This window comes from Phyllostomus hastatus, unplaced genomic scaffold, assembly GCF_019186645.2.
Source record: "Phyllostomus hastatus isolate PE091 unplaced genomic scaffold, TTU_PhHast_1.1 phas_scaffold_1066, whole genome shotgun sequence".
Classification (NCBI taxonomy): domain Eukaryota; kingdom Metazoa; phylum Chordata; class Mammalia; order Chiroptera; family Phyllostomidae; genus Phyllostomus; species Phyllostomus hastatus.
Window position 1 is genome coordinate 20,956,301 of NW_025334004.1, and position 15,190 is coordinate 20,971,490.

The window sequence follows — 15,190 nt, forward strand, 5'->3', positions numbered from 1 at the left end:
GGTGATATCACAGCCTGGGAGTCCAAGCTGATGGGGCATGTAGGTTTTTCTTAGTCAAGCCTTCAAAGAATGTCCCCACCCCCCCAAAAAAACCCCAAACAAAAGTAAACTATTAATACCATCACTGCCCAGTTCCTCACTCATTTTAGATAAAGTCAGGTTGTATTTTGGTGTCATTTTGCCTGACTCTTTAACTGCAGATATAGTTCCAGGTTTTAATAAACCTGGTTCGGGTATGCTTTGGGAATACAAAGGCAGACAGGACAGTCCTTTCCTCTTACTAGGCCACCAAAAGGAGCCTGTACAGAAGGAACAGGTGAGGTGGTGCCATAAGGGTCCACCTAAGCTGCGGAAGAAACGGGAGGGGTGGCTGCTCCCACCAGCGGCTGGGAGGCCAGCAGTCTCGGCTGCACAACCAGTCCGTGTAGTGCTCGCTGTCCAGCAGGCTGGCCATTGGGAACTGTAGTGTCTGGTGCTTCCTCCAACGCAGCAGGCATCGTGTGTGGAGTAAAAACAAACATAACACATCTTGTCCTATCCTGTTTTGCTCCAGTAGCCATGAATGGGCAGGGAGGACCTGCCGGCTTGTCACCACTCTCATGCCTGGTGACCCTCTGGCTGGTTCCCCTTTGTCACTGTGGCAGAGGGCGGAGATCCTCAGAAAAGGAGTTAGAAATCTTGTTGGGCTTATAATCAGGAAACACGGGGTCCGGGTCCGCCCCTGCTGCTTATTAGCTGGGCAATCTCCTAGTCCCTCAGGGCCTTGTCCCCACCTGCAAACGCTGGTAAGGACAGCTGCATGTTAGGGTTGTTTTGTGGACAACATAAAATATCTGGTACACGAACTGCTCGGCGTTGGGCCTGACGGGGAGTCAGTGCTAACACACGGTATGCATGTATGTATGTATGTAATTCTCACCCGAGGCCATTTTTTTTCCCATTGCTCTTAGAGAGAGAGGAAGGGAGACAGGGAGGGAGGGGGGAGGAGAGGGGGAGAGAGAGAAAGACGGAAGAGAAATATCAACTGGTAGCCTCCCCTATGTGCCCTGACTGGGGATCAAACCCACAACCAAGGTGTGTGAACTGACCAGGGAGCGAAACGGTGACCTTCCGGTTTATGGGATGGCTTTCCAACCAACTGAGCCACGTAGGGTGTATTTAGTTTTATTACTCGGAGAAACAATAATGGACCTCTGTGTGTGTGTGCCCAGACCTGACTCTTCCTCAGGCTGCGATAGGCGACACGGGGTCTCCCCTGTCCGTCCTGCCTGTCAGATCCCTGGCGGGGTGTGGCACCCCCTAGCTGTCCCGCTGTCCCTCCAGCACAGCAATTCTCAACCTGGAACCCATTCTCCGTGGCTCTGGTTAGCCTGACAAACGTCTCCAGGTCATTTGAGCCCTCTCCCTGCCCTCCACTGAGAGGTATCGCTTAGTGCAGTGAGCCTTCAGCCTTGTGCTTGTGAGCGTCTCCCAAGGAGCTCTGTTGGGATACGCAAACTGCTGCCCACTGCGGTTCATCCGGCCCGAGTCACGGTTACCCTGGTGAAGCACTGGTAAGTGTGTTGGACCTTTCCGGGCAATGCTGCCGTACAGGCCTGGTGCATAACGCTGATGCTGTGAAGAGCTGCTGCCTCGTGGGTGTCTCCCTGCTCAGTGCTGTCTCACTAGGCTAGCATAGCCTAAATCTTCTAGCGAAAACAATCATGTCCAGTAGCTTTTCAGAGCTCAGAGGTTCTGACCCTGTGTGTCAAACTAAGGAGGCAGAGCCTTCGGTAATGAGGTATGCATGGCAAGAGGACCTCTGGCTATAAAGGGACTCTGCATATGGCCCTGGACACCATGCATTCCAATATTATGTATTAGCCTAGATCCTTGAAAAGCCTATTTCCACTGCAGGAGAAAAGACTCTACACCCAGGAATTAACCAACCAACTAGCTGCGGGGGAAGCATTTAAAAAAATGTGACAAGAGGTGTCATGCACAGTAGCAGCAGAGATTTCAAGAAAGAAAAGCACTGTGGTCTCTGTTGTCATTTCCCCTTTTGCTACTGGTGCTGAGCGGGGTAGCGCCGGCCTCCCGGTGCTCGGGCCCACGGAGAGCTACCAACAACACGGTGAACCCCCGCTGCCACAGCTTCTGGTTTTTGTCTCTCTCAGTATCTATACTTGATGTTTGGGGCTCCTGGTCGCTGTGCAAATATGAGCGTAACCACATCTCCAACGGAGCCTAGTGCAAAGTTCCCGCCCCTGCCAAGAGACTCGGAGCTGAGATCGGAGCAGGAGATGGGACAGGAGGGACTCAACAGAAGGAGGAAACGCTGCCTGTTCCGCCTTCTTTAGATCATTCAGATAAGAGGTTTAGAGAGACTCCTCAGAATTAAGAGAGGAAGGGGAGTTCCCCCTCCCCCTCCCCAGCAAAGACCGGGAGATAAAGACCCGGGCGAAGTACTTTGAAAGCACTTTAGCTAGACTTGGTGACTACATCAAGCGCAGCAGCCTCAGTAACTGTCATCCACGGGCTGAAGGTGATGCTCAAGGTCTTGAATTACTAGCCCTCAGCCCCCTGCCAGACCTCAGCCTGCGTCCTGCTGGGCTGAGGGGGTCTGTTCAATCCTCAGAACTTCCAGCTGAGGTGACTGCGGACAGAGGTATGAGGTATTCGGTACAGCGGACCCTTAAACAAGAACTTTTCTTTAGGTCTAATCTCTTTTCTGCTGATAGTCCCTACCCTCCTGGGCCTTGCCGGTAAACTGCCTGCTGCTTACTTGAAAACTGCACATAGCAGAATACAATTTATTATAGGACATCCAGCATACAGAGAGAAACAAACAATCCATCCCACTCTGTGCTATTCCTACCAAAGAGAACACAGAAAATCTCTCTCCTCTCTGCCAGCACCTCCCCTCACTAAGAGATGATGTGTGTGCATCTAGACTGGGACTGGGGTGGGGGCTGGAGGCTAGCTTTCCCGCTGCAGCAAGACACAACGGTTCACAGCTGGGCATCCAGGCGGGATCCGGGCCTGGCGGAGCTGCAGGGAGCGTGGGCCTTGCCAGTCCAGGGTGGGTGCCAGTCGTGGGCTCTGAAGCCTGCTGAGCCCTTCCTGATGTGACTTCATCAGACAAAGCCCCGCTCCTGCTGGGGGTAAACACATAACAAAGTGTGTTCTCTAGAAAGGTTTCTGCAACATGACGGTGCAATATAAAATATGGGTCCTGCTCTCCTGAGCTTGGGCCCACCCAAACTTGTCCGGAGATAGAAGGCGCTTTAGGCAAAGGACTGCAGGGGCGGGGGAGAAAGCGCCTGGTGCTGGCGGGTACCTTCCCAGCGGTGACGACGAGTGGCCAGCAGGTGTCAGTGCGCCCTCGCTCTGTCGTGGCGCTAGGCCTTCGCCTCCGGGACCCCTTCCCCACCGCGCGGAGGGGGAGTGGTCCAGACTGCGGATAGCTCCGCGGCTGGGACGACACTTGGTTACCCACCCCCAAGAGCAGCTGTGAACTCCGGCGGAGGCTTCTCCCCGGGAGGCGCTTACCCTTCCGCCCCAGAGGGTGGATCGGAACCTGTGTCTTTTTTTCTCACCAGAACTCCACTCTCCCCGTCCTCCAGGAGCATTTACAGTTGAGGGCGGCCCGGCTCAGGGCGGGACTGCTCTAGGGGCGACCCGTATCGTTGGCTGCTTTTCCAGTTTCGGGTCGAGGTCTCCAACCCCTTTCCTCCAGGACCCAGCTCGCTGGGGACGTTCCGGGTGCCTGCTTCTTTCTGCTGAGCCGGTCCGTAGCTGCTCTGCCGATTCCCAGCAGGGGCCGCTCCCCACTCCCGGGGCACGCTCCTTAAACCCCTCGCTCACCGTACCCGCTTCTCCAAAGGCCAGGTCCCGCTGGGGAGGCAGCACTCCCCCCGGGTCCGGCGCGGGGCGCGGGCGCTGGACCCGCGCAGGGGAGGCGCAAGGGGCGGGGGAGGGTCGGCTTCCCACGTGGGGGCTGACGCCGGCTGCTCAGCAACGCCGGCTTGATCCCGGGGCTATAAAACCAGTCCACGGCGAGCGCCGCGGAGCAGCAGCAGCTCTGGCTTCCGTGCAGACGCCCGGCAGCCGGCGCGCCGCCGCCGGCCACCCCCGGCATTTTCTACGCCCAGCCCGGAGCTCCTGCCCCAACTCACGCTGCCCTCGGACCCTGGCGCGTCCGGTCGCGCTCCGCACCAGCAGCGCGCCAGGCCGACGCCCAAGAGACCCTCTGCCTAGACCGCGGCTCCTGGAGGGCCGATCGCGCACCTGCCCCGGGCCGCCTGAGGACGGGGGCGCCTTGATGCGGCCCCCACACCTCTCACCCCGCCGCCGCCTCCTCCGAGCTCCGCGCGCTGCCCCCCAGCCCCAGCAGGGCACGCAACTTTGGAAGTCCCGCGGCGCTCCGAGAGGCGGCAGAGTCCGCACCCCGGCCCCAGCCCTGGCCCCGGCGGCACCGCCGCGTCTGGGGGAAGCAGGAGAGCTGGTGATCGCTTCGGGGATGTAAGGAGACAAACCTAGGACCCCGAGCCCGCATCAGCACTCCTCGGCTGCCTCCCGGGGTGGGGGCGGGCCCCGCACACGGTAAGACCTCTTGCTTTCGCTCAGGCTCCAGAGTCCAGAGATAGAAATATACATATGTTTTAAATTTCCTGTTATCCTTCCAAGTCCTCAGGCCAGCAGTGATTTTTGTTCTCTCCTCTTGAAGAATAAATCTCTTTCCCATCGGCTCGACCTAATCTCTCCGGCCCCTTAGAATAAAACTTGGCTGCGTTTAGGAGCTGGGAGCCAGAAGGCGCCCACCCCGGGCGTCCGAAGCGCAGACAGGGCGCCGTTCTCCGGGCCCATGGGCCGCTAGCGACCCCCCAGTTCCGGCCCGACCTCCCTGCGGCCTTCCCCCCATGTGAGGAGCCGCGGGGCGAGCGGGGTGCGGGAGGAAGAGGAGGACCCACGGGCTCCGGGCCGGAAGGCAGCTGGCGGCAGGCCCAGGCGAGCGGGCACCCGCGTTCATGTTCCGCCAGGAGAAGCCGCTGGCCGAGGGCAGCTTTGCGCCCATGGGCTCCCTGCAGCCGGACGCTGGCAACGCCACCTGGAATGGGACCGAGGAGCCGGGGGGCGGTGCGCGGGCCACCCCCTACTCTTTGCAGGTGACGCTGACTCTCGTGTGCCTGGCCGGCCTCCTCATGCTGCTCACGGTGTTCGGCAACGTGCTGGTCATCATCGCCGTGTTCACAAGCCGCGCGCTCAAGGCGCCCCAGAACCTCTTTCTGGTGTCTCTGGCCTCGGCCGACATCCTGGTGGCCACGCTCGTCATCCCTTTCTCGCTGGCCAACGAGGTCATGGGCTACTGGTACTTCGGCAAGGCGTGGTGCGAGATCTACCTGGCGCTCGACGTGCTCTTCTGCACCTCGTCCATCGTGCACCTGTGCGCTATCAGCCTGGATCGCTACTGGTCCATCACGCAGGCCATCGAGTACAACCTGAAGCGCACGCCGCGCCGCATCAAGGCCATCATCGTCACCGTGTGGGTCATCTCGGCCGTCATCTCCTTCCCGCCGCTCATCTCCATCGAGAAGAAGGGCGGCGGCGACCAGCAGCAGGCAGAGCCGCGCTGCGAGATCAACGACCAGAAGTGGTACGTCATCTCGTCCTCCATCGGCTCCTTCTTCGCGCCCTGCCTCATCATGATCCTGGTCTACGTGCGCATCTACCAGATCGCCAAGCGCCGCACCCGCGTGCCGCCCAGCCGCCGGGGCCCTGATGCCGCGCCGCAGGGCAGCGCCGCCGAGCGCAGGCCCAACGGCCTGGGCCCCGAGCGCGGCGTGGGGCCCGCGGGGCCAGTAGGCACCGAGGACGAGCCGCTGCCCGCGCAGCTTAACGGCGCCCCCGGGGAGCCCGCACCGGCCGGGCCGCGCGACACCGACGCGCTGGACCTGGAGGAGAGCTCGTCGTCGGAGCACGCGGAGCGGCCCCCGGGACCTCGCAGGTCCGACCACGGCCCGCGGGCCAAGGGCCAGGCCCGGGAGAGCCAGCTGAGGCCCGGGGACAGCCTGCCGCGGCGCGGGCCGGGGGCGCCCGGGCCCGGGGCGCCGGCGTGCGGGCCGGCGGAGGAGCAGCGCGGCGGGGGCGCCAAGGCGTCGCGCTGGCGCGGGCGGCAGAACCGGGAGAAGCGCTTCACGTTCGTGCTGGCCGTGGTCATCGGCGTGTTCGTGGTGTGCTGGTTCCCCTTCTTCTTCACCTACACGCTCACGGCCGTCGGCTGCCCCGTGCCGCGCACGCTCTTCAAGTTCTTCTTCTGGTTCGGCTACTGCAACAGCTCGCTGAACCCGGTCATCTACACCATCTTCAACCACGACTTCCGCCGCGCCTTCAAGAAGATCCTCTGCCGCGGGGACAGGAAGCGGATCGTGTGAGCGCCGAGTCCGCCCCCACCCCCACCCACGGACGGGCTCGCGCGCGGGCCGCCGCGGGGGTCGGAGGGCGCGTCTACGCGGTCCCGCGTTTCCCGGCCCCGTCGTTGCCCCGCGGCCTCCTTGGAGCCGCTCTTCCCTGCCGGGGAGGAGGGCCGGCGGGCAGGGCCACACCCCCCCGTTACCGTCGGGGCCTCTTGGGATCCCCAGCGGTCTTCCAGAGCTCCCGGGCCGCCCCCATCAGTGTTGTTTCCTGAAGGAATTTGCACCTCCCCCGGGCCCGGAGCGTTTCAGAGCAGCTGCCGAGCCCCAGCCGGCGTGGCTCGCGAAGGGTTAACGGAAGGGGTTACCCGCCGGGCCCGGCCGGCTGCCCTTCCCTCCCCGCAACTCTAGTTTTAAACGAAGCTCAGGGCAGCGCAGCCCGCCCTCTCACCCCGCACTGTACATATGCACTGTTTTCGATAGTCCTTGTCGGATGGGGGAGGGGTCCCTCGTGTCCCTTGGCGCTGGTCGTCGGAACCCCGGCTGTCGGGGATGCCCTGCAGGCGGACGCCGGGTGTCCGGTTCGGCCCAGTCCCTCTGCGATGCCAGCCCCTTCCCTGTGTCATCCCTGCGCCCTCTGTGTCCTGTTCACCAGCAACTGGTGACTGTTCCTTTGGGCCTGGGCCTGCTTGAGACTTCCTGAGGCCGGAAAGATTTGCCCGTTTTTCTCCTGTGCCTAACAGCACAATTGCCTTTTCCTTTGTAAATATTGCAGTGATGGAGCAAGGCAGAAGTAATGAACCTTTCCGCCCTGCATCAGCCCGTGTACAAAGCCATGATCCCCCATGTACCCTGGCCCCCCCCCCCCGGCGACTCACTTGAACACCTCCTCTTTCTGGTGTCCCTTCCTTCCCTTCTTTTCTCCCCGGCCACTGCTCGAAGACTATGTATGTTCCTATTTGATGTGTATGTACGTGTGCCTCTCTGTCTCCTGGAGTGCTGACTGTGGGGAAATCTTTCAGCTGCTGTTTTTAGACCCAGAGAAGTGTAAATTATGTGGAAGAGGCAAACCTGGTACGATTTGCCCAAGGTAAACAGATTGCAAGGACAGATGGGCCTGCCAAACTGGACAGTTCTTGCCCCAAGAGCTCTTAGGTATCAAAGTGTTGTCCTCCCCCCACCTCTGTTGTTCTGGCTGCGATCCTGTCACCGATGAATTCCCAAAGTCGACGGAGGAGGGCGGAGACCTCGTGTTTACATCGAGTTTCTACACATTGCAGACAGAGACTCTTTCAGGCCTGCGCTCTTATTTTACTAAAGAAAAATTAATGGCAGCACATGTTGCTAATGACAATGGATTTTTTAATATAAAAAGTTTACAGATCAAATGTAAAATAAATATGAATTAAATGGCCCTGTCTGTTATTTGAGTTTCCAAAGGCTTTGAGACTGAGAACACCTGGAGACTTTATATATATAAATAGAATATATATCATATATATGATATATATGTTTATATATACATTCTTTATGTATTCTTTGAGTTAAAAATACATGTACATTATAAAATACCTTTACAAGTGCAAGCCATAACAAAGCTACCATTTACCAAGTGTTTCTTATGTGCTGGACACTATGATGAGCCCGTTATAGGTTTTGCTTTATTTAATCTTCCCCCAAGCCTATGAGATAGTGACTATTATTATCTCCATTTTATAGGTGAAGAAACTGAGTCTCAAAAGGCAAGTGATTTGCTCGAGGTTAACGAGAGGTAAAAATGCTTTGCATCAAACTTTATCTGGTTCCAGGGTCTATGCTCTCAACCTCAGAGCCTGGCCATGGTCACATCCTCACCACTTTGCAGAATGCAAAGTGAGGTCTCTACACAAAGTGTGCTGTGTACACAAAGTATGGGAAGTATCCCAAGCGTGTAAATAGACACAAAGTGTGCACATACTGCTGGGTGTCTGGACGCCCTAAAGTGCGTACATACTTCACAGTGTGTGTATATATATCCCTTAAAGTGTGGTATATGCACAAAGTGTGGCATATACACCAAAATGTGTATCACACCTTACAGTGTGATAATACACAACATGCGGCGTGTAGCCCATAGTGTGGTGTGTGCACAGAGTGTGGTATAGACACCTTAATAGAACCATGTATTAGTTGGTGGTTTGAATTGTCTCTGGCCAAAAGCAGGGACCCTTCCTATTGCCTTTCTGTAATACCAAGTTCTGCCCTGCTGTGGAGGAGACCTTCAGGTCCTAACCCCACGGTTATGGTTAAGGCGCCTTGAAGTGGGAAGGGCCTTAGAAATCCCAGAGTCCAACCCCTCATTTTCCAAGAGGAGGGACTGGCACAGGGCCCCGCAGCTCTGGGTGGCGCGTCTCTGGACCCACCGGGCCTCGTCAGCTGGGGAGCAGCTGGAGCGGTTCTGTGCGCGTGTGCGACACACAGATGCTGCTGATGGGGAGCTGTTCACCCAGGAGCCACAGGTCACGGTTTGGGGAAGGACAGACTCCGGGAGGCAGACACATGTGCAGACTAACCCTCTGGGCAGCACTCGTCTTCCTTAACCTCTTTAGCGAGGGCCAGGGAGTGTGCGCAGGGGTGGGAGGGTGGGGGGCCCTGAGAAGTCATCTGGGCTCTGAGGGGCCTGGGGGAGGGAAGGCGTCAGTTCTGAGAGGTTTCGTAGCACATGCGAGCTTGCAGACAGGAGGGCGGCAGGCTGCCGGCTCCAGTGACCCTTGCCTGGGGCCTTCACACACCCTGGCGTTTGTCGCCAAGTCTGGCTGCCTGGCCTGGTGCTGAGCCCTGCTCCCTGCCCCCGTGCCAGCCTCTCTCTCCCTCCCACTCCAGGCACCCATCGCCCCAAAGGCAAACAGAGCCAGAACAATGGGCCAGCCTGGCAGGCCCCCAGGAACTGGGCTACACGTCTCAGACACAGAGGCAGATCCAAATGTGTTTGCTGTTGACTCTTTTCTGTTCTGTCTGCTGGTCTGTGTTTGTCTTGCCTTTCACCAGCAGAGGCCCTGCACCCTGGGGAAAGGGAAAGTGTGGGCAGTGGTGCACCATAGGGCAGAGGAGCCTCAGAGACGGAGGAATCCTGGGCGGTGTAGGGGAGAGAGAGCTGGAGAAAAGTGGGCATCACTGTTCATTGCAGAGGGCCCAGGCAATATTCTGCAAAGGCCTGGGGTCGGGAGGGGGTTGGAGGAGGAGAAATGGGCTTCTTGGAGATCTTAGCCTAAAGATCAGGAAGTGAGACTGTGTCTCTGCACAGCTTCCTGTCCACATCTGACCCCAATTATCTTGGTCCAAAGGGTCTGTCCTCATGATGGAACCTCATACTTCATGTGGCTTTGGTTAGCATGTCAAAAGCCACTGGCTTTTGGGTCTAACCTGTATGTTGCCAGTTTCACTCCTACAAGGTACCTTGAGTTGGGGGGTCGGGTAATGCCCTCGCTTGAGCCTGGGAGCAAGACTGTTCTACTGCTTCTGTGCTATAGGGTTAGGGCTGCAGGAGAGAATGATAAAAAGGGGCCTTTGGTTTTCCCCTCCTTATGACTCTATCATTGAATCAGAGTTTGAGAGCAAGAAGTTTCTACACACACCCTCCACTCCTATACTGTGCTGTTGAGGGGACCAAGACCCTGAAAAGGCATCTGGTTATGTGACATCCCAGGGAACCCCGAGTCCACTGCTCCATGGCTCTCTGTCTGATGCCACCATATTCAACAGGAATTCTGTTTTGCTGTTGGATTTGGCGAGTGGCTGATCAACCCCAGAGAAGCACCGTGCCGGGCACTGTGAGGCAGCTCTCTGCCTTTCGTGCATGGGCTCCGGGGAGACCAGCAACGGCCCTAAGAGAGTAGGGCCTGCCCTGTGCTCTGGAAGCACTAAGGCTGCAGGGGAGACAGGATGCGCCTGTGTGAAGCATCCAGTAGCTGTACAACCGTGACGGTGTGGCGGGGGTTAGTGGATGCTGCGTGCCCGCTGAAGCTCATGGGCACCTGTCTGTGCTGTGAGTGTGAGGTGGGGGAGAGGTCGCCGTGGCTGGGAGCTCGGGGAGTAGGATGTGGGAGCTGGGGTGACCGGACTGTATCTGAGGGAGGGGGCCAGCGAGGCAGCTGTGGTTCTAGCTGCTGGGCCCTTTGGAAACATTGCAAGGCCTAGGTCAGGCCTCAGCCTTCGTTTCTCCAGCCCGGCCCATGGGAATAGCAAGGTGAGCCCCTGTTCCCACTTGAGGACCCCCATCCTACCAGGAAACCTGCCTCCCTGACTCGAGTAGAGTAGAAGATCCAAGTACCAGGGCTCCTGCCTGCCCTTGTCAGAGCCAGGGCCCGACACCAGGCCTTGCATCCCCGCGGTGGCCCGAGGGCCTGGGATGCAGGACGGGCTGCCTTCCTCAGCAGAGGGTGTGCCTGCACAGAGGGGAGCCGCGCGGAGCCGCCAGTGCAATCCCAAACTCCAGGATTGGTTTGAAAACAGCATCGATCACTTCGATCACCAGAAATCCTGGGGTTTGGAGTGAAACACAACAAAGGGAACAGGGCCGGTCGGAAGGAGCCTGGACCTGAGAATCAGGAGGCCTGGGTTCAAGCCCAGCTTTGGCTTCCACTGGAGAGGTGTGTGGCCTCGGGCCAGGCTCTTTCTGAGCCCCCGGGACTTCATTTAGCAAAAGTGAAAGTGGCCAGTCTGGATCGCTGGTACTCACAGCTGTGATCTGTAGAGTTTGTTAACGACAAAATCGGTCTCGGTCTCTCTCCCACGCACATATTTATCGTCTACCATTTACCTGTCTGTCTGTCTGTCTACATCATCTACCCGATGAATTGCCGGTGAAGCGAACTCTAACAGGTACCTTTTCTTCAGGGCTTTTCAGAGCCTTGAGCATGCCAGTGTGGACGGTGATTCTCGGGGGTGGGCGGTGGCCATGGCGAGCTATGCTCCTCAGACTCCCTGGACCACACTTTTATAAAGCATCTCAGGGATGCATATTTGCTGGGTCACTGGCTGGGTCATACTAGGCTGCAGGGTCTCACGGGGGTTTTCTCTTGACCGGTTCTGAGATTCAGTGAAATGTCAGCCCTGCTCTCTCCTCTGCCCCCTGTCCCTCAGGCGAAGCGCGCTGGGCAGGGGCCAAGCCGTGTGTTCTTCTTGGGCACGGCTGACTCTAAGAGCCGCTGGCCTCATTGACACTCGGGGTTGTGATGCACTTGTTTTGAGTATGGCCAGACTGCGCACACACGGACGCACAGGCACATGGACACACAGGCACACGCCGGCACAGAGGCACAGGTAGGCACGTGCACACCCTCCTCCCGGCCAGCTGGTGAGTCAGGTGAGGGAGAGCCCCAGGGAACCGTGTGGCTGGCTCTCAGCCAAAGCTGTCTAGGCCGTCTTCATGCAGGTGGCTCAGGCTCAGCCTAGGAGGCCAAGAAGCAGACCCTGGGCTGCCTGGCCGTGATGACCCATGAGGCTGGGGTCTAGGTCGGCAGTGGTGGGGACTGGCCCAGGTCAATGATCCCGCCTGTGCCCTGGGCACACTGAGAGTTCTGCTGCCCCTTACTCAGCATCTGTGGGCACCCTTTGGCCTTCCTTAGCAGCAGAGACACACCTTAAGGATTCTTTTTTATGCCTTGGCCCCAGAGGAGGCACTGAGAGTTTTAACAGATGATAAATTCCTCCCTCCCTCCCTCTCTTCTTTCTTTCTTTCTTTCTTTCTTTCTTTCTTTCTTTCTTTCTTTCTTTCTTTCTTTCTTTCTTTCTTTCTTTCTTTCTTTCTTTCTTTCTTTCTTTCTTTCTTCCTTCCTTCCTTCCTTCCTTCCTTCCTTCCCTTCCTTCCTTCCTTCCTTCCTTCCTTCCTTCCTTCCTTCCTTCCTTCCTTCCTTCCTCCCCTCCTTCCCTCCTTCCCTCCTTCCTTCCTTCCTTAGTGGTTTTTTTGACCTGTCTTCAAACTAATATCACTGATACTGCACTCTTTGTGTTGGGGCTGGAGCGGGGAACGAGACAATTAGGATCTTCACCCCGAGGAGCTTCTTCATGTGAGGGGAGACGGATGTAGGTGGGCGCCAGGGAGGGGAAGCAGGTTGATGAGGCTGGTACAGTGGGTGACGGGGACTCACTGTTGAGGAGCCCGACCTGGGCTCAGGCGTCAGAGGACGGCCCCTTCTCCAGAGGTGACAGCTAAAGGAGAGCTGAGGGATGGGCAGGAATAGGTCCAGAAAAGGACTGGGGGGAAATGGGAAGCATCCTATGTTCGAACAGCTACACGAAACCCCCTCTAGTGGGATTGGACTGTGAACGGCTGAAAGGGAAGCAGAGAGCCTGGGAGAGGTGGGGCCGGGCCGTGCAGCCAGTTGGAAAGATTTATCTTGAGGACAATGGGAACCCCAGTTGGGGCAGGCGGCGGTGGTGGTGGTGGTGTCCTGGGGGTCACTCAGGCAGCTGATGAACATGATTGGATTTTTATTTTGGTTTGGAAAGTCCTTCTGGCTGCTCTGTGGGGACTGGTAGGGTGGGTGTATTTGGAGCAGATGACAGTGGCCTGGGTGGGGCACGGACGTGCCGTTCGGGGAAGCTCAGGGCGCCCGCCTCCCCGAAAGCCATCCGAGGGCAGGGCCGGTCGATGTGCCGACCCACACGTCGACGTTCCAGAGGTTCCCTGGCTTTCGAAGATGGGATGGCGCTGTCCCCACGCCACCCACCCTTAGAGAGGCGTTCCTGGGTTACAACCCGGCCAGCCTTGGTGGCGTGGGAAACTAGCGGCCGTGGGGCCTGGTGTGACTTGCTTCCTGTTGCTGAGCCTCAGCTTCCTTATCTGCGTGGCGGGCCGGGGGGATGAGAGGAGAGCACAGACAACCAGGCTGTGCGTGGCTGGGTGCGCCCCTGAGCTGCCCACAGACTAGCCGGCAGGGCAGGGCGCAGGAGAGCTTGAGGGTGCTCAGCACCCCGTGGGTCCTCCCTGGGATCAGAAGACCTGAGAAGCCCCCAAACCTGGGGCTCATCCTGCTTAATCCCCTACTGTGCTTGCCCAGGCTCCCCGAGGAGAAAAACCCCTCTGTGTGCAAGGAGTTCGGGAAACCTGTGACTTGACGCCTCCGTCTGCTCTGCCCGCTGCGAGTTGCCCCGAGCGGCAAATTCTCTGCTCCAGGCAGGGCCTTTCCGATGACTCCCCGCACGTGCTCGATGGCTTGAAGCCCAAGCCCTGCACTTTCCAGCACTTGCTGGTTTGCAAGGGGGCCCTCTCTCCCAGGAGTTTCCAGAGACAGTGTCTAGGTCTTGGCGGGAATGGCTGGTGTGGCTGAGAAGGGCACTTTAAAGCTAAGACTTGCACATCAAAAGACCTGATGACAATCCTGGATCCATCACATTGCTTTGATTTTTAACCTTGAACAGCTGATCAAGCCTCAGTTTCCCCACCTGTAACTTGGAATCTATGGTTCCCAGTGTTTTGGCGAGTTGCTCAGGCTAGTGCTTGGCACGGTGCAGAGAACCAATAGTGCCCACCTTCTCCCTTCCCGTTTGGGAGCTGGAGGCTTGGCTTTGCTCATGAAGCTGCCGTGGGGTGAGTCAGGCTGGGCTGGCCAGTTTGCACAGGGCCAGCACCGTGCCCTTGAGAACCGGTGTTTGAGGGTCGTTTGTGCTAGGGACATGAGCTTTGTGGCTCTTAGCTTTCCCTCCCTCCAACCCAGTGAAAGAAAGACCTTGTGTTTTTCAGTAGAGCAAGAGGGTGGGACTGCACGAACTCCAGGTCCCACACAGGACCCACGGCAATGGCATCGGTTTCCAGTGAAGTCGCCCTGACGCTGAGCCTCCTGATGCCCAGGTGAGTGCTCTTTGCAGCTTGTTGTCCCCCAGGCCCACCCCTGCCCCGATGGGCTTCCTGTCTCCTGATGATGACGCTCTTGTTTCTGCCTCCGTGACTCTGCTCAGGCTGGGCCGTCCCACTTGTGGGATCCCACATGGCTCTTCCCTGGCCGCTTGCAAAATCACACCGAAGCTTTAAAGCCAAACATCATCACAATGCTTTTTTAAAAAGATTTGATTTTTATTTATTTTTAGAGAGGGAGGGGAGGGAGATAGAGAGAGAGAGAGAGAGAAACATCAATGTGCGGTTACTGGGGGTCATGGCCTGCAACCCAGGCATGTGCCCTGACTGGGAATCGAACCTGCGACACTTCACAATGCTCTTTAATGTGACTCGTGGAAAGAACCTGGGGCTTGGCATCAGTTACCCCAGGGCTCAAACCCTGGGTCTGACTCCCTGTCCGCTTCCTTCCCTGTCCCCGAAGGTGGCAGATGCCCAGGGACAGTGTGTGGTGGCGTGCCCAGCAGCTGAGAGGGGCTGCCTGTGGGCCTGTCCCCTGCCTAGTCCATCCTCCCAGGCTCCCAGGGTAGGTCTCCTCACCACCCTTTCTTCTCGCTCTCGTGGTTCGGAGCCAGGGACCGGTGCCTTTGCCCATCTGCTCTGCCTCCTTTGTGGGGGGCGGGGGACTTTTGGTCAGAGGAGTTTCAGGTGTAAGCCACGAAGAAAACATGAGACGTGCAGATGTTTTGCTCCTGGAGAGTGTTCTCTCCTTTCAGCCACCCCTAGCCTACAAGCTCTCGCAAGCTCTCCAGCACCCGGGTCAGATGAGCTTGGGTTTTGGTATCAGACAGATGTAGGCTCGCCCTGTGGCTCCATCTCTGAACTTGGACAAATTGTTTTACTTTCCAGAGCCTCAATGTCCTTATCTGAAAAATGGGTAAAATGGCACCTTTTCCCATGGTGTTCATGGCGGCATGGTTATCGC

The 15,190-nt window shown here is 57.7% G+C and overlaps 1 protein-coding gene across 1 annotated transcript; it reads left to right on the plus strand.

Moving 5' to 3' along the window:
• The first annotated feature begins 4,877 nt into the window (after positions 1 to 4,877).
• Positions 4,878 to 7,806, plus strand: ADRA2A (adrenoceptor alpha 2A). Its single transcript, XM_045854225.1, has one exon. It carries the CDS (start codon positions 5,010 to 5,012, stop codon positions 6,411 to 6,413), a length of 1,404 nt encoding a protein of 467 aa, XP_045710181.1. The 5' UTR covers positions 4,878 to 5,009; the 3' UTR covers positions 6,414 to 7,806.
• Positions 7,807 to 15,190: the final 7,384 nt, after the last annotated feature.